Source organism: Rhodamnia argentea, chromosome 11, assembly GCF_020921035.1.
Source record: "Rhodamnia argentea isolate NSW1041297 chromosome 11, ASM2092103v1, whole genome shotgun sequence".
Taxonomy (NCBI): domain Eukaryota; kingdom Viridiplantae; phylum Streptophyta; class Magnoliopsida; order Myrtales; family Myrtaceae; genus Rhodamnia; species Rhodamnia argentea.
Window position 1 is genome coordinate 23,439,188 of NC_063160.1, and position 23,165 is coordinate 23,462,352.

Genomic DNA, 23,165 nt, shown 5'->3' on the forward strand with positions numbered 1-23,165 from the left:
TTTTTTTCTGTAGTATAGTTTTCGTTACCTAGAGAGAATTAGAACTCGAAAACGAAAAGAAAAACTTTCTTCTTCTTCCTTTTTTCTTGTTTAGAGGTTGATTATAGAGAATGCAGCTTCCTCTAAGAACGTAGAGAAACGCTGCGAGAGCTTGGAGATCTGGGAGAGGAAGATTTGTGATGAGAAATAGAGGATTAAATAATAGGGATTTAAAAGGCAAATTTAAAATAGATGAAGCCAGTTTGGTTTGTAGGTATTCTTGGTGAGAACGAGAACGTACGCGATTCGAGATTGGTCGCGTCATTACATGCAAGTCAACGTGCGCGGTGGGGAGACAACCTCGTTTATTTTTGGCTGCCCAGGGGTCCTTATAATTAGAGAATGAGACAATTTCTGGGAGTTTGAGGTTACGGTTGCAAATTGTTATTTAAGTGATAATCACTTCATTCCTAAACATAATTAAAAAAAAAACTTTGATCTCACGTTAATTTGGTAATGCCTTTCACGGGATAGGGTAATCGGAGACAATGATCGTCACGATATTCGTTTGATTAAATCTCGATAAAACTTTCTTTAATCCTATTCTTCCTACAATTTTAGTGAACAAGTAACCAGAGATTTGGGGGACAATTCGATCGGGCAACTGTAGGGAGATAAATACTTTCATGTGATCGCGATCGATCGAAATTGAAACTAAGCGCCTAGAACTCTTGCATTATAATTTATGGCATCCTAGCATGCTTGCTCGCTCAATTTATTGCTCTTCAGTATTAATTCACTCGTATAGTGGCAAACTTGTACGGTAATATGTAGATAAATCTATTTAATATTTCCTTTTTAATAGGTTTTGATGAGCTTTTAAATGATATGATAAAATCGGTGGTAATTGCGTAGATATATGTATTTGATTTTCCTTTTCAAGACTTTTCCTTGTCCAAAAAATATATAATCTAAGTCATGCTCTTTTCTTACAATAGGAAAAGTTCGATCGATAGCGGCGCTCGAGAAAAATGTGTATGTAAAAGTGATCAATCGAATCTAATTTGTGAAAACTTTTATATGGTAAATCGAAATCGAAGTTTACAAAAAGACGTTCATGAAGCAAGAGGTTGACAACAACATATCCTTGACCGAAAGTTGTGTATAATAATCATCTTGTAATTGACGCCAATTAAAACCATTCCAATCATACTGTTACAGCGTACCAATAATTTGCAAATTCCATTTTTCATAGTAAGAAATTAATGATATTCAAAGTTCAATTTCGAATTATTAAAGGCAATTACTTTAATTTTATGGTACGTAAAACGGTCAAAACTTAAAACTCTCCGCCCTTAACTTATGAACACTCAATTCTCAGTTTTATCAAACAAGCCATAAATCTAAAGATCAACAGATGTTGTGCTTCCATAAGCAATAGAAACAATGCCGCCTCCATCCCACCCTGTAATGAAAATGACATCGTTTTCGAACCAATATACGAATTGGGACCTGGGGTTCTTCACGGAATAAGAGCACATTCGCTGAATTTTTTCTAATTTTCGACATTCGATAAGATTTTGTGAAGAACCCTAACCCTAAGCCTCAATTCGCATTGCTCTCTCTCTCTCTCTCTGACACACACATTTCAAATCTTATTAATTGGCCCATAAACGGTATCGTTCTATTTTGTTGATGGATCTCGCAAACGACAACATTCTACTTAACAAAGAGAACAATGTTGTATCATACGATTTCTCCCGATTCAATTAAAACCGGCGTCGTTCCGTGGTATACAAACTTAACGTCCTTTGACATGGTACTCATTTTTACCGGATTAGAATCCCACTTTTTCACTCCAGTTTTAACGGAAATTCTAACAGCGGTCAAACCGTCCAAAAAAGTTGGTGCCTTTTACATGATATATGAAATCTTGTGTCAAAATTATCTACCGGATTGCTCGAAAGTTGGGCCCACATATTCTTTCGTTTTTTTTTTTTCATTTTTCAAAGCCCGTCAAATAACACACACCAAAACTCGAACCTGCAAGCTGACCCGAGCACGAGAGAGAGAGAGAAAGAGAGAGAGAGAGGATGGTGACGCAAGAGATGATGTTTGTGGTTAAATTGTGTTGCGTATTTTTTTTATTGGGTATTGTTTTTTGTTGGATTGGTTTGCTCAAGTTGCCCCATATTCTTTTTTCTTGCCGCCTCCGTCGCCGTTGACGGCGGCAGAGCGGCAAAGGAATGGGAGAGAATGGTCCAGATGGGTCTTCAAAGTAACAATGCCCATGAATTTGCCACTTCCACGCCTCATTTTTGTTTTTCCATTTGCATTTCCAGTTAACAATTTCGCCTTTTAGCTCCAAGTAGGGTTTAGGGTTTTAGGGATATCACCTCTCTCGTTTCTTGGCTTTGATTTGCTTGAGAGTTTACGTGGTGAATCCAAATGGCGACATTCTATTACCATATTTCTTCGTTCATTTCCTTTTTGCGATCGTTATATACTAAACCACGCATTCATCAGCAATCGGCAGAGTCCCACGTGTTTAAAATACTTAAATATAACACTAAACTTCCCAAGATCAAATATATGTCCGGATCTCTATTTCCCTCTCTAATCACATATCTTTGCGCTTTAAGCTCGGGAGAGTATTTGGCAGCGGTCTCAAGGAGAGCTTGAGGACTTTGCTTTAGGTTCATAAAGCGATCGAATTTGCCGCATTGCCTTTCGATATCTATTCAATCTATCCGTGTCGTTGTGCAACTCCAATGGTGAGAATCCTGAAGGACCATTTGGAGAAGAATCCTGAAGGGGCATTTGAAGAAGGCGGGGTGCGCGCCGGGGGACAACTTCATCAAGGCTGTTAAACTGTGAGGAGAAATTCGGTGGAGGGCATAGGCAAGGCCAAGGGGTATGAGTTTGAATTTGCCTGCATCCATCGTTGGAGACGAATTTGATCCGTGTATATTCAGCTGTGCTCTGTTCTTGCCACTTACATTTTAGTGGGTCTACTTCGTTCGCACATGATTTGGTGGATCTATTAGATAATAACCTCAATGATTAGCGCAGAGGGATAAAAGAGGCTGTTGGTGTTGGAGTTGGTCAAGCTCATATTGTACCATTTTCAAAGCTTTTGAAGTCCGATGAACTTGTTGGGTGGAATTTGGTCGTCGGTTCATGTCGTCTCATATTTCCTTAGCCTTGTTTGTCAAAATACCTCTCTTTGTATTCCTTTCTTTGAGGTGAAGACTCATCATTCACGAGTCCATCCATATTGCTTTCTCAGGTGTTCGTGTGTAGTAACCACTGGAATTGCCAAGATGATGTAAATCGAGTCGGTCATACATGGACTCATTATTGCATATGATGAGTGCCGAGCTGCAAATTTTGACTGGACCAGTCGTGCCCGTCGTGCCTGTAGCAAGATACGACAATCAGTTCTTGTAATTGCCATTTGCTTTTAGGGGGATGCGCCCTTTAATCTGTGCCGCAGGATGTCTGTATTATATCTTTGGTGAACATGTCCACTGGTTAGATACAATTACAGATACTTTGTGCATGGTTTTATTTGGTGGTTGCTTAGCAAAACAGTCTTTTCTCGTTTGATTTTTCTGATCGGGACCTTTGTGTGGAGAGCTTTGGTTGCAGAATTTTTGCAATCAGGAAACATTCTGCTTCAGGACATGTCAATGTGGATGCAATATTCCGCCTAAGCAGAGGCAGTAAATAGGAATTGAGCTGAGGAAGGAGACTTGCTTGTGTATGTAGTTCAGTTTGGGGACTGGTATCTTTCAATTTAGCTTCTTGCAGAGCCAAAAAATGCTGTTCACAATCCGAGTCCACGTCTCATGCGCAAACCCAAGAATGAAAAGCAAAGCAAATCCTCATAGCGAAACTTGTGTATTGTTAAATTTCCTGGCCAATTTAGATTTTAATTCATTGAAATCTTGAGGTTCATTTGGCTATACTGTGTCTCTGTTCATTCGAGTCGGGGCTGCAACCATTGGTTTTCTCGTCGATTGATGTCCAATTCGTAAGGCAACTACTGAATGCTCAGCAAAACGATGCAAATGCAATCAAGGTTTTCAGCACTTTGCTCAGAGCTCTTTCAGACTTGATCTTCCTTCTCCATATGAAAACTACAAGAGCAATGCTTTGTACTTCTGTGAGCATTGGATCCATCATTTCCAGTCTTGCTCATCTCATCTCGGACATTTTTGTAGGAATGTGTGAGGAGAAGAGCAATGAAGTCGGTCGCCGGAATCCTGCACTGCTCGGGAGCAGCTGCAAAGGATGCAGTGGAAGCCGTGTGGGATGTCTGTAAACAATGATACAGGGCCATTCAAGAGGGGAGCTCCCTGATTTTGTGGCTTCTGGCCGCTTGTTGATGCTAATCCAGTGAACGATGATTCCAAAGCAGATTGGAATGCGGATGGAATCTTTAGTTGCAGCAGAAGAATAGAACTTAGCCACCAAAATAAAGTCTCCATCTCTTCCATTTTCTTTCCTCTTTAATTTTCAATGCCTTTTTTAAAAAAGAAAAATTTAAAATTTTTTGCCCGAGCAAACTGTTGCAAAAGCCATTCAACATCAAATAAAGAAGGTGCTGACTATCAACTGCCAGTTCCGTTTATTTATAATGCGTGCGTAATGGTAATAATGTCGTTTCATATAATTTTAGGATATCCCGATTCAACTGGACTCGACATTATTTTCATTATGCATAGGAAATGATATTGTTTTGATCGTTTATCAAAGTCACACTTGCCGTTTGACAAGATTTTTATGCGACACTTGAAACTTTGGGGGTTAAAGTGATCTAATTAGGTGACCGTTGACAATTTTTTTGACGCGAAACTTGAAAATGGGGCGAGGTTCTGCCGTACAAAAGTCGATGTCTTTGTTTTTTTTTTTTTTTGTCTGAAAAGACCCGTCAAATAGCAGAGCACATCGTAAATTTTAGACCCGCAAGTTGACCCGAACACGAGAGGCGCGAGAGAGAGAGAGAGGGGATGGCCGAGGAGCTTCCGCCGGCGTTTTCCTCCCCCTCTCGTGCCGCCGCTGGCGGCATCACGGTAAAGGAGTGCGAGAAAATGATCCAGAGGAGTCTTCGAAGTAACGATCCCCATGCAAATTTGCCACTTCCACGCCTCATTTGGGTCTTTTCATTCGAGTGTCGGGATAAAAATTCCACCTTTTAGGCACTCCCAGTAGGGTTTAGGGTTTTAGGGATTTCGCCTGTCTCGTTTCGTCGCTTCGATTGCTTGAGAGTTCACATTGTGAAATGGGGAAGACGACGTTGTGTTACCATGTTTTTTCTGTTCATTTCCCTTTAGCGATCGTTGTCCGTGTCGACGTGACGAGCTTGAGGACATTGCTTTACCTTCATAGAGCGAGTGAATTGCCTCATCGTCTTTGGATCTCCGTTGAATCTCTGCGTGTCTTTGTTGCAGCCCCAACGGTGAGATTCCTGAAGGAGCAGTTGGAGAAGGCGGGGTGTCCGTTGGGGGACAACTTCATCAAGGCTGTTAACTGCGAAGAGAAAGTCAGTGGCGGTTACATGCCAGGCTTAGGGGTATGAGTTCAAATTACTAGCATACATATCCATGTGGATATGCTTGTGCTCTGTTCTTGCTACTTACTTTTTATGGGTCTAATGATAAACTCTTGAAAGTCTCGGTCGCTTATAATTTGGTGGATCAGTTAGATAATCACCTTGGTGATAAGAGCAGAGGAATAAAGAGGCTGTTGGTGTTTGAGTTGGTCAAGCTTAACTTGCACCGTATTTCGAGCTTCTTAAGTCTGATGAACTTGTTGGGTAAAATTTGGTTTTTGGTTCATATCCTCTCCTATTTCCCTAAACCTTGTTTGTCTGAATCTCTTTTTCCTTTTTCAATGTTTCATATTGCTTTGATTGATGTGAAGAGCTGTTATTCATGAGTGCCATTGCCAAATTGCTTTCTCAGATAGTTGTGTGTAGCAACCAGATGGACCTCCAAGATGACGTAAATCAAGTAGTCACACACGAACTCATTCATGCATATGATGAGTGTCGAGCTGCAAATTTGGACTGGAGTAATTGTGCCCATCATGCCTGTAGCGAGGTACGATAATTAATTCTTGTAAGTTGCAACCGCCGTTTGCATTTGGCAGATGCAGTCTTTAAACAGGAACGTTTATGCTTCTGGTTGATATGTCCAATAATTAGATTCGTGCCGGCCATTTAAGTGGGGATTGTCACTACAAGCGGGAATTATTGCGAGGTTACATGAAGATACGTGGTCATGAGCAGGTAAATTGAAATTTACTTGTCTTTCCCCAAAAATCCATTTCCTGGTATACGAAGGCCCGAAATAGGGAGCACAATGTGCTCCTTGTCAGTTTTGAAAGCATGCGGATTGTGTATGTGTACCTGAACGCATATTGCTGTATAGGGGCCTAATTGCCTTTCATTCTAATGAAGACCCTTGGATTCTTCTAATTGCTGCGTTTCTCATACATCTGGGCAACTTACCTAGGCCTAAACAGCAACGCTGTCTATCATAGAAGGACTGCTGCCTGTCAAGTCTTACAATATCCAATTGTGCTATATGCAATTACAATATACTTGTGTATGGTTTTAATTAATTGTTGCTTAATGAAACGTTATTTCTTGTTTCATTTTTCTGAGTAGAGACCTTCCTATGGAGCTTCACTTCAGAATTCTTGCAATTAAGAAATATTCTGGTCCAGGCCATTACAATGATAACGCCATCAAATATTTAAGAAGAGGCAGCCAAAAAGTAATTTAGATGATGAAGGAGACTTGCATTTTTTTAGTTCAATTTGGGACTAGTATTGAGGAAAGTCTTCAGAGAATCAGATCACACAGAAAATAGAAGCAGTGGGGACCTTTCAATTTAGTTTCATACAGACCAATAAAATGCCGTTCACAATCCAGGTCCAGCTCTCATGTTCAAATCCAAAACGGAATCCTATACTGAAACTCGTGTAGTAAATTTTCTAGCCTATGTACTTCATTGAAATCTAGAGGTCCATTTGCAAATTGTATATCTCTATTTTTTTTTTAACACATTGCATATCTCCATTCACTCGTGTCAGATTGTGACCATTATTTTCTCGTTAATTATTGTCTAATTCTTAGACGACTACTGAATGCTCAGCAAACAATGCGATGCAATTAAGGTTTTCAGTACTTTGCTCAGTGCTCCTTCAGATATGATCTACTTTTCCATATTAACTACATGGGCAAGACTTTGTACTTTCTGGCGTTTGATTGATCATGTCTGGTTATGCTCATCTTGTCTTGAAATTTGTAAGGAATGTGTGAGGAGAAGAGTAGTGAAGTCGGTTAGTGCGAACCCTCACTGCTCAGGAGCAGCTGCAAAGGATGCGATGGAAGCTGTGTGGGATGTCTGTTACAATGATACAAAGCCATTTGACAGAGCTCCGTGATTTTTTGGTTTCTGGCGCTTGTTGATGCCCAGTCAAGTGGAATCGCCATTCCTAGAATCTTTCAATGAACACTGAATTTCAAAGCAGATTGGAAAGCGGATCGAATCTTTAGTCACAGAAGAATAGAACAACCTAAATAAAGTCTCTATGGCTTCCATTGTCTTTCCTCTTTTTTCTCTTCCCAATAACTGTTACAAGATGAGCATCCCATAAATATCTATTGTTTACTGCTTTCACCCGGCAGCATTGATGCCAATTTTTTAGGTCAAAGGATGACAAGTCCTTGTCCATGAGGTTTGCTGGAGTAAAACATATTGTTTTTGTTTACTGTGCTGAGAAAAGTCTTTACTCTTGTGAGGAAATTGATGCTCTTGCTCATTCTGAGCTCATATAATCTATCTGGCCTTATTTGTGTTCTGAAAAGTGGATCTGTGCTGTTTGAGGGGTTCATAGAAGCAAAATGACTTCATGATTTCTGCGCTCACTTGCCTCAGTTTTGTCGCATTATCAGAGATTATGAAGTTTGAGTCCATGTTCTGGTTTGAGAACAAAGACTTTACAAAGATTTTTGCTGAGGTTTATATCATTTGCCAAACTCAAGGGTAGAATTAATGCCAAGGAATTTATTTGACCTTGATGCCATTCAGATAAGGAAGACCTTGCGGAGTCCATGAAGACTGGAGAAAAGAACAAGTAAAGCCAGCATTGGAGTAAATAGGTGTTCAATTAACCCTAAAAACCTCTTTTCTTTTTGCCATAGCGATACAGAGATTCCACAAGCCAGAGCCAACTACACAACCAGAGACAACATAATCCAAGTAAACCAATAATCCCCACACAACCAAGGTCATGCATAAAATTATACAGTGGTAAATTTGACAACAGAAGATGATCGTGTTGCCGTGTTTTGCTTCTGGTATCTGTTTTAAAATCTTATCCATTTCGTATCCGATCCAACCGGTCGACGCTCTTCCTTGCCTTTTCCAACTGGTGATCGATGCTCTTTCTGGATTTCTCGTGGCAATCCACACTTCTCCGGGACCTTTGCATGTGGTCAAAAGAGATTCGTAATTTCTCTAGCTTATCAGCGCTGAGACCCTGGTTTTTCAGCTTCTCAGGCCTGTCTGTGCTCTTCCTCGGCTTCTCTCTCCTGTCGGTGCTCTTTCTAGACACTTCGTACACATCAGTGCTCTTGCGAGGCTGCTCAAACTGATCCGTGCTTTGCCTGGAGCTGTATCTTTGGGAAGGAGACTTCTCGACAGTAGTTATGAACTTCTTAAGATGCCTTATATATTCAGGATAGAGCTCTAGATCACAATGATTTCCGCCTTTAATCCATAAGGGTTCATACTTCTCCTTACACAGTTCCCATAGTTGCTTCCCGTGGGAGCAATCAACAACTTCATCTGCAGTTCCCTGTAAACGGTATTACATCTTTTTAAGCATTTCTTCTGTACAAACATGAAAATAAACGAGGTATTCAAACTACAAAGGAACAGAAAAAAGGAACTATACAAGTCAAGAGCAGGATAGGCATATTAATAATATCTTTAATTTCATACAGAGGTCCTACGACTTTCTTTGCTAACATAAGCCTACTCCTTCTGTATTGCTTTGGCTTACCATTCTCTCGCCGTGATGTGTTTATCCTCCTATTACTGGAACAATGACTTTCTGGGAATTTCTTCAGAATAGAAGGGTCTGGAGGATGCTCTCCGTTTCAAGCAAACACCCAACCGAATGCAACTTTCGGTCGGTGTTGCATAATTTTCCAATGCAAGAAGACCAGACTAGACCTGCTAATTTGCATGGACACTTGCTCACAGAGGACTATTTTCACAAGGCACAACCATTTCTCTCATGTAGATGTAAATTGCACAGAAGTCTTGTCTAGGTCATCTGCAGGAATTAGATGGACCGCAATGCCTGTTCTGACAATGCATCTGCCCTTCAATTTTCTAGTTTGTTCTCACCGCATTACCAGCTAAATTCTCGACTATGTCAGATCAGAGACGACACTCAAAATGTCCCCTCATCCCTTCGACTACTGACCGACCGAGACATTACGGTACCAATGGAACTTCTCCGAACAGAACATTCACGATTTTGTGAACCTCCAAAAGATAATGGCGTGGTGTTCTGCATGCAGCAGTTTTTCGTTACAGGCCATACCGTTCTAGTCCGACTATCCACACTAAAGCAATAACAGCCAATACGAGAGCCACTCTTCCACTTGAATATGGCCCCCCTGGATGTGATGACATGGAGAAAGCATTGGGTCAGCATGTTATGGGTCGATACATCTATACCGTGGGATCTGGTGGAACCCACCATACACTATGGTCCACATGCATATTAGTGCCTGTACCAAACTCCCTCAATGGTACAGGCACATGCATATTAGTGCCTGTACCAAACTCCCTCAATGGTACAGGCACATGCATATTAGTGCCTGTACCAAACTCCCTCCTGTGAGAAAATATTGCTATTACTTGCTTAACTGAAGGTCAGATGTCAGGACAGTGTCCAAACATGATGTCTCCAGAGACATGCCGTGGATCTTACATTTCTGGAATGCCAAATAGGGTAGCAAATGCCCGATGAAGAAGAAACACAAAATTACATGTCTGACAACTCAAGCTTCAAAGAACAACGAGAAGCAGTGAAAGGGTGGTATTAGATGTGAGAAAAGATCCAACAAATTATAGCACGTGGTTAGTTGTCTTCACACAATTTTCGCAAAATTTAGAAAAATCGAATTTTTGTCATCCCGGTTCCATGGAATATAAAGAGAAAATTTACATCAGATCAATTCACACACATGGCGGTTTGCCAGTCAAGCACAACATAGCCATTTGAAGAAATATATACTCACGTGAATGATGAGGACTGGACAATTAACCAGTGGAATTTTGTCAATATTCTGCCAAGCAACAAATTGTCATATCAAGTGAGAGAAAGAATTAATCATTGACCAGAAGGAGAAACAAAAATATTAAACCAAGAGTATTGCTACCTTGTATATATCAAACCAGTATGTACGCTTTACAGGATACATGACTCTCACGCCAGAAAGTATAGGGCTGTGCAAAACGACAGCTCTTAGCTGAGGTAGTCTTGCAGCAAGATCCACAGTAGGGCCACTACCAACAGACTGTCCATAAAGGATGATATCTTCCTGCTTAGCGCCATAACTCTCTTCAAGACACTTGTATGCAGCTTCTATATCTGCATAAGTATTCTGCTCGCTTGGCTGTGACAATGCAAGGGATTGGCTTCAGAAAGACTTCTCTTCAAAATAAAGCTTTTAGCTTCCACAGAAAGCATATTAAATGCGCAACAAACTTATTTACTTGATAAAATTTTCTTCAGATTCTAACACACCTTTCCAGATGATTGTCCATACCCTGAATAATCATACCTGCAGAAGTACTGATATTCATTAGAGCTAGCATCTTTCATTGGAAATTCAACTATGTACTCTGCGATACATACTTTTGAACATGGACCTGGAGATTCAATATTTTCACATCCTAGAGAGGTTCATTAACAAATTTGAAACCTCTTAAGGACTCAAGACTAGATGTTCAGCGCAAAGAATTAAAAAAGCTTAGCCATGACTTCAAGTTGAAGTAGGAAAGACTACTTCAAAGCTACAACAATGCAAGCTGGCAAAATCAAACACATGACTTTTGCTGTTCATATGCATTCTTCATACAGAGTATTGTTTTGAGTAAGAAACTGTTGAATAGAGCTTATCAAAGTCAGATTCCAAGAGGCAGGTGTATTTTAAATTTACTGGAATTAGTTCAGCTACTTCTAACTTTAAATTATAGCCAAAAAATAAATTTTCACAATTCTAAATGCCGTCAAGGTTCGAAAAAGTATTTCAGAACTTTAAATTACTTTCAACTGTGCAATTGATGACTTTAACTAAATCCTCTTGCTTATAAACATAGCTGATAAAGAAAACAAACCACCAACTTGAATGACACTTCTATGGACCATTTGCAAATGTAGAAATTGCAGAATACAGTGAAAAGACAATGACCGACTTTCTGTGATATAAATACTAAACTATTCTAGACTCTAGAATATTGGCACAAATTTTTTACCTAAACTCTAAGAGAACCAACTGTTAATACAAGACATAGAAAAGGTGTTTTCCACCGAGCACAAGAAAAACTGAGCTTTCAGTGAGCCAATGCTGATTAAAGTGAAGATTAGTCCATTGCTTATACACCAAAATGGTCTCAACAGTCATTGTAAGCTTACGATAGAGTGTAAGATCAAATGTAGCTATACTTCTAAATTAGGTGAAGAAAACAAGAAAGCAACAGATAGAAACCCGATTATCCAAGCAACTATCTTTGAAATTTGAATCCACCGGTCAACAACAACTCTAGCTCATCATTTCTCCGAATACTTCAACTCCTCGACCCTCCAGTCTTCAAAGGTGATCTAACAAGAGCTAGATACCAAATCAACTCAATCTCCACCTCCAGAAAAGAATTTTCCATAATTACCAGCTCTATGCTCAACATTATCCCCCACGAATTCTCCCAGCTACAAAGAAAACCACAAGCTACAGAATCCCCACACAACAACAAAAACCAGCAAAAGGGGCCCCAAGAAATGAAAAAGAGAAGCAAAACCCAGATTCAGGAATAGCCCATAAAGTCCCAAAAAAAAAAAAAAAGAAGAAGTAACTTCTCAGCTCAAAAACCACACTCCAAGAACGAGAACCATTATAAAAGGCCAGCAAGCTACAGATACTATACCCCATGAGATTGACGCGCAAGTGGATGCTCAGTTCGATGAAGAGCTCGTACATCTGGCCCAGATCGGCGGCGTTGCCGTGGGAGTAGAGGAGGGTGGAGGTGGCCATGGGGTGCCTCACGTACACCGCCACTATCTCCGTCCCCCGCCGCGTCGGCAGCCTCAGCACCTCCACGTTCTCCCTGTGCGGGAACGGGCTCAGCAGCAGCAGCCCCGTCAGCTCGTCCGTCACCAGCTTGTACGACGGCGGGCTCGGCGGGAAGAAGGCGAACTTGGCCGCCATCGACGACGTCACACCCCCCATGATCACCGGCCACTCACTCCCTCCCCACCTCACTCACTCCCTCACTCACTATGCTCTGTTCCTTCAAAAAAAAAAAAAGGAAACTTTCCGCTTTTTCAGACTCCGCAACGAGTCACAAAGAAATGGGCTTCGTCTCTGGAGAATTCAGATCGACAATCCTCCGACCCCTTTTGCCTTTTCCATGCTTTTAACGGGCGAAAGAGAGAGAAAGAGAGAGAGAGAGAAGGGATGTGGTTCGTTGTTCTTAGTAGGAGTGAGCGTCTGGTGTTGTTGGGTGGTTAAATTAAAAGAAATAAATTTTTCATTTTGCTTTTTTTTTTTTTTTTGAGTGGCATTTCATTTATTTGTTTATCTAACGTAGGTCGGAAAAGGAAAAAGGGATGGACCATTATTTTACGCGGGCATTTCGTTTTAATTTTCCTTTTTTTTTCTCCTTTTTTTTTTCGTGGGGTCAAATTTACACAATGTTTTAATAAGCACCTGTGCCTAACAACACTTCATCATGCCTTCAGGCTTTGTAAAAGGACAAATTAATCTACTAATTTGAGGTTCTTGGATCGATCTATCCTTACGCACCCAAATACCGCACAATATCGAATCCAGGACATCTTTCGGATTTAGGCAATGGATAATGACACATCGAAGCAAAGCGTCGAGAAAAAGCAATCGAATCGTCGGATCACAACTCGACATCAAATCGTGTCTCGGTAGCTCGAGCCGCAACGATGAAACCCACCGAAATACCGCACAATGCCGGATCCATGACATATTTCGGATTTAGGCGATGGACAATGACACAACAGAGCAAAGCGTCGATAAAAAGCAAGCGAATCGTCGGATCACGACTCGACATTAAATCGCGTCTCGGTAGCTCGAGCTCTGCGGATGAAATCCTTGAGATTCGGATATATGTACTAGAAATCGTCACCAACCCATCTTTAAATGTCCGGATTTCAATTTGAGCCGGACTGATGCGGTTTTGGGGGATCTTGAGATGTCATAGTGAAAAAAAAAAAAAATCGAATGGAACCCTTTTCGCAAGGGACAGGCCAAAGAAAAGGATAAGAACAAGAATTTCCTAATCCCTATCTTAAGACAGATTAGATGGCAATTAGACTGTACCGAGTTCATGATGTTGGCACTCTTAGTTGTAATACAACACGCGAGTGACTTTTTGGGCTGAGTTAGCAAAGTGGGGGGAGCAAGAGAAATTCAACAGTTAGACAGCAAGAAATTTCAAATCGAAGTGGGCATCTGCGCATAGAAAAAAATGATTAATTCTTGTACTATGATGACGATGGACCCTCTCTTGTTGTTACGTGGACTAAAAATTAGCGACCGAAAGGGATCGCAAGCCTTAATTTAAAAAAGGTCGACGGGTCCAGCTGGAGCAAATTGGACTTCGTATTTCACTCCAGTCCGACTCACGCGTCAACCACAAAATCAACGCTTCGAAGATCGAGCATGTCTTCATTATGTACGTTTGGCAAGAGCCTCGGGAGCTCTCGCTGCGTATTTTCACATCGAGATGGCACTTCAAGCGAAAAAGACTAAACCTTCCGATGATGTGCCGGAGGTTTTGCTATCCCTCCGGTTGGGAGTTTCGTCTTGCCCTGCCGATTCTCTCGGCTTTATGTCTAGTTAATCAACTGTAAAAAGAATTCCGTGGCTCTAAGATTCGAATACTCCTCTAGAACTGGCGAACTGGATTCCAAATAGTTTACCTCTGACCCTCAGTTGTGAATTTCGTCTCACCGATTCTCTAGACTTCTCTAGACTCGATTCTAGTTGATTAATTATGGAAAAACTAAAAGAAAACAAAGAATATGACGGTTTTCATCCTGTCCTTGCTCCTAACGAGGGAATTCTGGGACATAGAAAAGCATCATTGCCTTTAAAAGTAAAAAGGAAAATAGGGAGGGTAAGAAAACCAAAGCTTGAAAGACGGTTCGGCAGGAATACCAATTGACCGGGAAGCTCAACAGAAACCAGTCACCATCCCAAAGGTTGTAGAACAAATATTAAAGGATTCACATCACCTTTTCACACTTTCTTAACTTTTCCCATCATCCCAAAAGAGATGCCAAAGAAGCTGCACTCACCAGCTGCAAACAGCATTTTAAAGGTGAAAGTCCCTGCTCGACCAAGCAATGGGTAAATCATCATGTTCTTTTGTCTGGTCATAGGAAAGACGATCCGATCGCAGTAAAAGTCCAAGTCTTAGAGCGACCCACCTCATGCATCGACATATATGGTTACTGCTCCATATGTATACACCACATGCACCCAACCAATTCTCTAATTCATCATCAAAAGCACTGAGATTATCGATCCATGACGCCAATCGCGAAGGACCTTCCCATAGGCTCGATTTCAATCACGAGGTAGAGGACGCGCGATATCCCGCATTAGACTCGTCGATGCGGTAACCGAACAGCTGTCTATCTTGTTGAACAAACAACTGATGTACCCACGTGAGTCTTCACCAGTTCTAAGATAGCTTGCAGACATTTTACCTTCAGCTTTTGATCAGTGCAGGTTCCAAGCTAGCTCACAGACAATTTAACTTCAGCTTTCGATCAGTGCAGGACTACTTAACATGGGAAGAAGACGCAGCAAATTTACCTCGACATCAAATCGAGAACATGAGACGGAAGATTTAATTTATTAAAGCCCTATCAAGACAAACAGAAAGTAACCGGATCGCATGTGCCACATGTTCAGCCAGTCAAACTAACCTGGTGGACCTCATGATATGAAAATATTTTCTACTTGAACCTTTCAGGTGGTAGGCCCTGTCTCCACAGTGCAAATGCAATGCATGATCCACCCACAACTTAGGGGGACCCAAAATGCAGGACTAAGGTTGGAACCCCCGGGTCATTAGCAAGGGCACCAATTATTCCCGTGAAGAATGCGACTAAACAACAACCATCATAATTAATGAATAGCGAGGAATGAGAGCAGGATCAGAAGGAAAGCATGTTCATATCATCATGGGTCCCAGAAAATCAAGGGAGGGAAAGAGAAAGGAACAGGCAGCTCACTGCTACTTTAATCCATCTTCTTGTTCTTCTATTGATGGGATGATGAGACATGTCTCTCAGCCGAAACATAGATGCAGATCCGAGCGGCTCATATTGTTACCATAGTCGCATAAATACATCATTCTAAGTACTTGCAACCAAGGATCCATCAAAGATTACCCTCTAGCAGGAATCAACAACTACTAACAGAAGCAACAACATGGCAGTGGGTCAACAGATAAACATGAAACTTCTTAACTAATTCTTCCACGCATATCTCCCATAGAAAGTCGCATGGCTGATAAATAGGAGCATCAGAAGTTCATATTCTCTAGCGCGTACAGAAGCATGATATCGGCAGGTTGTCATTCATACAGCAAGAAAGACCTTTTGCAACCATACAATCAGCTCAGCTAAATCAATGACGGTATGCGTCAGAGCCAATGGCGTTTGCATAACTAAACCTGATCGAAGTACTCCAATTAGAGGTGATCGGTTCCAAAATGGGTAAGTTCTGGACCTGAAACCTGAAACTTACCCTGTTAGGACCAATTCCTAATTTTTGGAACCTGAAACCTAACTTATTTGCCTTGAAACCAACCTTAGAACCTATCCTGTTTTTCTGGTCCGATTAAAGGGTCCGCCCACGAGCCGGTTCCCAATTTTTTTACTTCATTTTTTCAAAAACCGAGACAAATAGTAGTTACAACAAAATAATATGAGCAACAAAACGACTTGACAGTAAAATATCGATACAAAACAAACAACAATATAAAGCAATAGAGAAGTTAAGTTCACTTAAGAAAGGTAAATCATCTTCTTCCAACTTCATAAAACAGGTTTTAACCATTGGTTCCTGGGGGGGTGTGTGAACTCAGCACTAGATATTTGGAACCAGGAACCAGACTTGTTTCCATGGCCAGTTCGGTCCGGTTCCCTGGTAAAACCAGTCCAGTTGACAGCCCTAATTCCAACAATCTATCAAGCTTATATGGTGAGAAGTTTATCAAAGAAGCAATCATTGTCAATGCAAAAGCATTTGTCCACTTCATCTAATCATACCACGTCTCCAGCTGTTTTTCTACACTGGTATAGGCAATTGACATAAACAAGACAGCTGCAAGAAAAAAGGACTAACACTATAATCCAAAGGCAAAGGGCACTCATGCAACCACCATATCTCCACCAATTTAGCTTGCAACCATTTCAACTTCCCTCAGTATCTCTTATCTCTTATGTTATAATCTTCTGAATATCCTCATCATTCTGCAATTCAACTGATATTTCCATGTTTTTTCCAATCATAACTTCTACTGATAGCCTGATAAACTGATCTACTAAAGAAATTCTCAAGCAATCAGTCTTAAGTCCAAACACCTGCCTTCGCCTCCATAGTCCCACAAAAAGTGCTGTCAAAAGCCACTATTCACATGTACGATACAGGCACATTTGTGATCTTGCAGGCAAACTACAGCCAACCATTTATTCAACATACTGAGTGACTAACGAGCTGAACTTCAAATATCGAGGAAACACCTCTTGGATACTTCAAAGGTAAATTAATGTGCTACAATTGTCTTCTTGCTATTCAACTGAGGTCTGATGATTAAACTCATTTAAAACTTCAGCACCTTTTATACATCTATGTGTATGTAATCTCATGGTGTCATGCATTATAAGGTAATGAACCTTCCAATTGTAGACAATGTGGCCAATCTGATGTCGTAATTCTGATACTCTTACAGTTGATATCATGAACTGTTCCTGATAATCTCAGTCAAACTCCCATTTGAACCGACCATTCTGATATGGAACTGCCCCACAGCCACTCCTATATTATCACGCACTAGTATAGATGTCCATTCCACCAGTGTTACATACAAATGTACTTTGGGTAGAGTGCAGTGCACAATTTATGAATGAACATGTTACATACATGGGCCTAGTATGGTCAACCCATCGACATAGGACTTCGAATTAATTTATTTTAATCCCTAAACTATCCAACCTTAAACTAGGGAAACTCTATTATCACCGATATACAGCAAGGACGAGGACAATCAGGTAGCAATTACTCAACCAAGCACCACCTACAATACCATCCAAAGCAGCATACTTTCAGGCCCCATAAGATTTTCCATACCACTTAGGCAACTAACCACGGCCAGACCAAGTAGCCACAATGCTTCACTTAATAGACACACCAAGAACACATGGCAACAGATGCACGTTGCATATTCAGGAGAATGATATACAAATTTCATGCCTTGGCAACAGGATAACGAAGAAGAAAGAATGAAAAATCTGATGCACCTGAATAAGGCAACATTCCCAACGGCAGATCACAAAACAAAGCACAATAACCTTATAAACCGCGCATGAAGGACTAGGCAAATGGCGCAAATTAAGATAGAGAATACTCAATTGGGAAGGCAGGCGCAAATTATGAAGGAAAACTTGTTTTCACCACCGAGAATCCGTCGTGCAAAACATGATGTCTCAGAAAAAAGCCTTAGAGCAAAAATCAGCTCGCAGCCACCCATTTTCAGCTTCGAATGATCTATTCCACCTCTCAGAAGGATTCAAAACGAAGTGTAAATTTAAAAAAAAAAAATCTAATCAAGTCATGTGAATCATAATAACCAGGGGGTCCAAGTACAATTCCCCGAGAATACCTAGGTCTGCCTCCTAAGCCGCTTCCTGAGCTTCTTATACTTGTGTTTGTTCATCTTCCTCTTCCTCTTCTTCTTCACGCTATCGGCCCACACACCATTCGCATCGCTCGAATCCACCGCTTCCTCTTCGCTTTCGACAGAAGAACCCGACGGGATCGGTCCTAAATAGAGCCCGAAGGGATAGGACGGGAAAGCCGGTGGAGGGACTCGAGGTCGCGTCGCATTCTCCGTTATCTTGGGTAAACCCCAGAGAGGGTCCAAGAGAGGGATTTCCGACGGCAACCCGTCGATCAAGTGGGGTTGGTAGAGGGGGGAAAGCGGCGGCGGCGGGGGCGTTTGGAGTTGGCGTAAAGTGGAGGCGACCCTTGCAGAGAGTGATCTTCTGAGGAGTCTCTGCAGAGAAGAAGAAGAAGAAGCCATCGAAGTAGCAATTCCTCGGGTTCTCTGTGTCAATGCCAAGCAATTTTGAGACGCGAAGGGGGAGAGTGGGGTGGCCAAAAACGGCGACGTGCGCTGGCTATTTGTCAGCCGATGGAGCTGCACGTCGTTTCGGTCGTTCGTGTATTCCCTGGGTTTGACCACGTCGTCCTCCTCGAACCATGGTCATCCGCCCGCACCAAACTTACTGGTAATATGGATACTCTTCTAGTTAAGTATGATTTTAGGATTGTCAATACATCGTCAATACGATTTAATAAGAGTTGTCGCTATTTTCAATTACATGAAATTACGCTTCCAAAGAATGTTAAGGGGCATTTGGCCCGACGATTCTATTCTTCAATCTAGTTTCTTGAAAAATTCTTCTTCGCGTACGTCAATGCCGCATTTTCGGATTATGATTCAGAATATCAAAAAGCGAGATATCTCTCATAATTAATGTTGATGTGACTCGAATTGAGCAATGACAAACTTGTAGCTTCGATAGAGCATATGGCTTGTGATTCTAACACGATGATAATGACAAAATCTTGAGAGGACAAAGAACTCATGAGAGAAGTGTTAAGATGCGTGGATGTGTGAGTTGTGTTAAAGAAATAAAGCTGCTAGTTCGATAGATCGACAAGATCGTCGGTTATTTTCGACCACACGATATCTTAATTAATGAGTAATTTATGCAAAATGCATGTAATGATATGTTGATCTACGGTTGAGATTTTACCGTTTCTAACGGTACCGTAAGGAAAGCATTTTCCTTAAAGAAATATCACATCGAAGAATTAAAGTGGTGTGGAGCAATCAATGCATCCATGTTGGCCTATAAATCATTGATTTGATTTTTTGAGTGAAGACGAGTCTAATTGGATATGTTGACGAGCTCGGACATGGACGCTCCCCTTGGCATTCTCTCCGGACGAAGATATGTGCTCCCAACAAGAAGTTCCCAAGCTCTATTCTTATTTAACCTCAAACATCAGATGGTCGATTTTACTGGACATCATCCTTCACACTCCAGCAACAAATCAAAACATGGAAATTCTAGCACAACCGGGGCTTTCTATTATGTTCCATAAGACATACGTATATGATCTATCCCTCCTCCCATTTAAAGGCTATGATTGATTGATTCCTCATCGATGCTGGGAACAACCTCATCATGGCAGCAGACGAAGTTGGTGAGTTCTTCCATCAGACTCTGGCACTCCGGGCACCCCATGCTCTCCGGGATCTTCCCCACCGTGCTCTGGAACTCCAATCGGCAGCACAGGTGCATCGTGTTCTGGATCTTGTCGTGCTGCTCCTTGAACGCCACTGTCGTATCCCTTGGTCTCCACGTTCTCCTTCCACAGGTCATACTCCAGCAGCGCTGGCAAGACCGCGGTACCGTGTCCATTCACCGTGATGCTTGACCCCTTGCTCAGCACCGCCCACCCCTCGGCCTTGTCGAAGCTGAGCAGCCTCTTGATCTGCTGCATCACGGGGTCATCCTCGTCCGCCTTCCCGAGCTGGATCTTTGAGAAGAGCATCGACTCAAGCCGGGTCCAGAAGAACCACACCATAGTCAGGTCCTGCCAGGCGTAGCTCAGCTTCTCAGCGTCGATGGCTGCAATCATGCGCCGCAACTGCTCCAGCTTGCTGCTCTTGCCCACATAGACCATCTCCAGGGGGATCCTGGCGTGCCGCCACGGTGAACTTGCGGATCACTCGATGTCATTGCCACCGTACAGGAATATGTACTTGCCTTCTCTAATCTGATGAGGCACAAAATTGAAGATCTCAATGTCACGAACCTTTGAATTAACATGACAAAAATGCTAACTTGACATGATCATGAGTTAACCCAATTCAGAATTGCTTCATCAATGCCATCGACAAGAAGCTCAAGCCTCCATGTCTCTTCCTTCCACAGAGCCTCCTCTTCCAGGGTAGTGAAAGGAAAGGCTATGCTTCCCAAATCCACATCATGTGAATGGCATTGGGGCACAGAACTTTGCCTTGTGGGTCAAGCACCACCAGGATGGGCTTGTTCCTAAAGTGCAACATCTCCTTGACGAACTGGATCACCACCTTGCTGATCAGGCGTGGGTGGAGCACGGTGTACCACGGCATCGCGAACTGCCAGTCCTCGAACTGCTTCTGCTTTCGCTTGGTTCACTTGACGGAGTGGTCCACCACAGGGATCCACACCACCTCATGCATTGTCTCGTGCAGCTTGGACTCGCTGTGGATCTGCTCCAGGATGGACAGCTCGTGTTGTGAGATGTCGAGCCCTGAGATCAGCAGCCGCACGTTCTTCCTCCTCAGGACTTCGATGTTGACCTGTATTGTTATGAGACCAAATCCGAAAGACTAAACTGCTAGATGAACGGAGACGAAAGTGATCTAAGACCGTCAAGCAGTGTGCGATGTTTGAACACATATGTCGTGAGATAGAACAGAAAATCGCAGTCCAATCGTTTTGCATTGAAGGGTTAATAGTAGCAATATCACGAGACTTGCTATGGAGATCGAACCCTCTTCTTTGTAGTCCCATCCACAAGTGGCAGAATATCATCCTCGGGATAAATCAGAGACTTCAGGATCTTCACATTGACAATGTGGATGGCTTCCGGGGGATTCAGGAGAGCCTGATAGGCTTCGTCATGCCGCTTTTTTTCCGCTGCATCACCCTGAACTTGGTTAAGCCTTCTTCAAAAAGGTTGCTTTCTCTTTATTTACTACGTACAAAAATAGTGGGGTGTCTATATTGAACGCTGCCTTACCGCTTACTAATCGGTGACACGCGATAATTTGTTCTCACAAATATTCATTTACGGTCTTCAGTTCGTGAGCTGAGGTTGGCAGCTCTCGTGCCTCGGTTGTGGATGTTATGTACCTGCAAATTCTCGCTTCCAAGTTATGATTTGTTGTGGGAGGCGTCTATAGAGAAATTTGTTCACAGTTACATGATTAAGTCTGATGTTAACCCATTAGGTATAGGATGATTTGTGTCCAATGCCTCATAAAACTACAGTTGAGCGCGAGGGGAGAATCGAAATAACTGGAGAGCGCGTACTTGTGGCTGAAGCTAGTGAGGTTGGCGATCTGGCTAGAGCAGGACACGGCGCTTCTTATGGTCCAGTGGACGCCATTTGGGATGTGGGCAATGGCGGCTGACAACGCGGGCACCACCGACGAAAGCTCCTTGAGGTCCACCACGAACCTGGTGGCTTCAAACATGGCCTGGTTGAGACTTTTGAGCACGTCGAGCCTGGACTTGAGAGCACCCGAGTGCTCCATGATAAAGGGCTGCTGCTTCAGGATAGCCATTGACTTGGCGAGCTGGTTGGAAGAGTAGACCTGGTTCAAGAGCCAGAACTTGCCGTAGTTGAAGGCGAAGGCCGCGAGGGTCAGCACCGGCTTGGCGTACCACGAGAAGGGGGCGAGCATGTTGAATATGGAGAGCGTTGTCTCGTGCGCCTCGCCCCCGGTCAGCGCCTTCTCGGATAGCTGAGGATCGGTTGCCAGGTCACAAAAGTCAGTACAGAACTTGATTTTGTTGCAAAGAATTGATTGCTCTTCGTTTAATCTCGTGGAGGAATTTGAAATCGATGAAGCGCAAAATGAAACTTTTCATGAACCACCTTGCCAGAAATCCAACTGATGGTATAGGACAATGCGTCGAGCATGGTGGTGATGCTGGCCCAGTAAGTCTCGTTCGCCATGTATTCCGTGATCTCAAGAGAAAAACAGATAGTTGAGATTGATAATTGTCCGGATATTGCTCATCCTTTATCAGAGAAATGGTGATTGATATTAAACTGAACAAATCTCTCCTAGCCAAATTACTGTAAAATGTACTCAAAGCATTTGATTCCAGGTCAAGACGGACAAAAAGAAAAAGGTCATTCCTACTCTATTACCCCGGGGGTGATGTCGGTGTCAACATCTAAGGCTGCGCCGTCGAGGATATCCCCAACTAGATCGAGGAGCAGCTCCACTTCAAACTCGCAGTCGTCGGGGGCGCGAGTCTCCTCAACCTGCTTCATCATCAGGTCCTTGTCGAACATCGTCATTATGCTCCAAACCCTGTCCTTGTCGGTCGTCGTGGCCATAACGGATATATAATCTCCAGAAAAATTCTAACACTATGGTTTTCCGAAGGAAAGGAAATGTATTTTCATCTGGGTTTTGTGTAATTGATGTAGCCCTAAGTCTGGTCTCTGTGAAGAGGAGTGGCAGATGGAGTGAAACCTGGGGATGAATCGACTTCCTTGCTTCCATTGTGGTTGAATGTTTTGTACGTTAAATTGAAGCTCTGGCCACTTTTTTGGTCAATATGGTTCCAGCCTAGGAAGATGCTTGGGACCGTTCATGGGAGCTTTCTGTGTGTAATGTCCGACGCAGACCGTGATTTCTGTGGGATTCAGATTAATTGCTTCTAATAAACAAATAATTATCACAGATGAGACATGGTTAGGCAGGGTAATGTCGAATTAAATCCTCGTTAGCAACATAATCTCGGGG

The 23,165-nt window shown here is 42.3% G+C and overlaps 3 protein-coding genes and 1 pseudogene across 3 annotated transcripts; 1 reads left to right on the forward strand and 3 right to left on the reverse strand.

The window, feature by feature from the left end:
- The first annotated feature begins 2,016 nt into the window (after positions 1-2,016).
- On the forward strand, positions 2,017-7,903 carry LOC115751174 (mitochondrial inner membrane protease ATP23). The gene is made up of 6 exons (XM_030688932.2): positions 2,017-2,071; positions 4,984-5,097; positions 5,436-5,557; positions 5,949-6,086; positions 6,191-6,274; positions 7,303-7,903. Exons 2-6 carry the CDS (start codon positions 4,995-4,997, stop codon positions 7,435-7,437), a joined length of 582 nt encoding a protein of 193 aa, XP_030544792.2. The 5' UTR covers positions 2,017-2,071; positions 4,984-4,994; the 3' UTR covers positions 7,438-7,903.
- A 239-nt stretch (positions 7,904-8,142) lies between these two features.
- Positions 8,143-12,786, reverse strand: LOC115751138 (alpha/beta hydrolase domain-containing protein 17B). Its single transcript, XM_030688883.2, has 5 exons — positions 12,219-12,786; positions 10,822-10,858; positions 10,454-10,690; positions 10,313-10,360; positions 8,143-8,853 (listed from the first exon to the last, which is right to left on the reverse strand). Exons 1-5 carry the CDS (start codon positions 12,518-12,520, stop codon positions 8,371-8,373), a joined length of 1,107 nt encoding a protein of 368 aa, XP_030544743.2. The 5' UTR covers positions 12,521-12,786; the 3' UTR covers positions 8,143-8,370.
- A 5,435-nt stretch (positions 12,787-18,221) lies between these two features.
- Positions 18,222-18,641, reverse strand: LOC115751095. The gene has a single exon (XM_030688809.2). It carries the CDS (start codon positions 18,639-18,641, stop codon positions 18,222-18,224), a length of 420 nt encoding a protein of 139 aa, XP_030544669.2.
- Positions 18,642-19,613: 972 nt separating this feature from the next.
- Positions 19,614-22,844, reverse strand: LOC115751137 (annotated as a pseudogene).
- Between the last annotated feature and the right edge of the window lie 321 nt (positions 22,845-23,165).

Coding starts and splice junctions, on each gene's coding strand:
- LOC115751174 (XM_030688932.2), top strand. CDS start 4,995: ATGGCCGAGGAGCTTCCGCCGGCGTTTTCCTCCCCCTCTCGTGCCGCC. Junction 5,098..5,435: donor GATCCAGAGGAGTCTTCGAA/GTAACGATCCCC, acceptor TCTTTGTTGCAG/CCCCAACGGTGAGATTCCTG. Junction 6,087..6,190: donor CCCATCATGCCTGTAGCGAG/GTACGATAATTA, acceptor TCCAATAATTAG/ATTCGTGCCGGCCATTTAAG.
- LOC115751095 (XM_030688809.2), bottom strand. CDS start 18,641: ATGGCTTCTTCTTCTTCTTCTCTGCAGAGACTCCTCAGAAGATCACTC.
- LOC115751138 (XM_030688883.2), bottom strand. CDS start 12,520: ATGGGGGGTGTGACGTCGTCGATGGCGGCCAAGTTCGCCTTCTTCCCG. Junction 10,691..10,821: donor ATGGACAATCATCTGGAAAG/GTGTGTTAGAAT, acceptor GCATTGTCACAG/CCAAGCGAGCAGAATACTTA. Junction 8,854..10,312: donor GTCCAGTCCTCATCATTCAC/GTGAGTATATAT, acceptor TACCGTTTACAG/GGAACTGCAGATGAAGTTGT.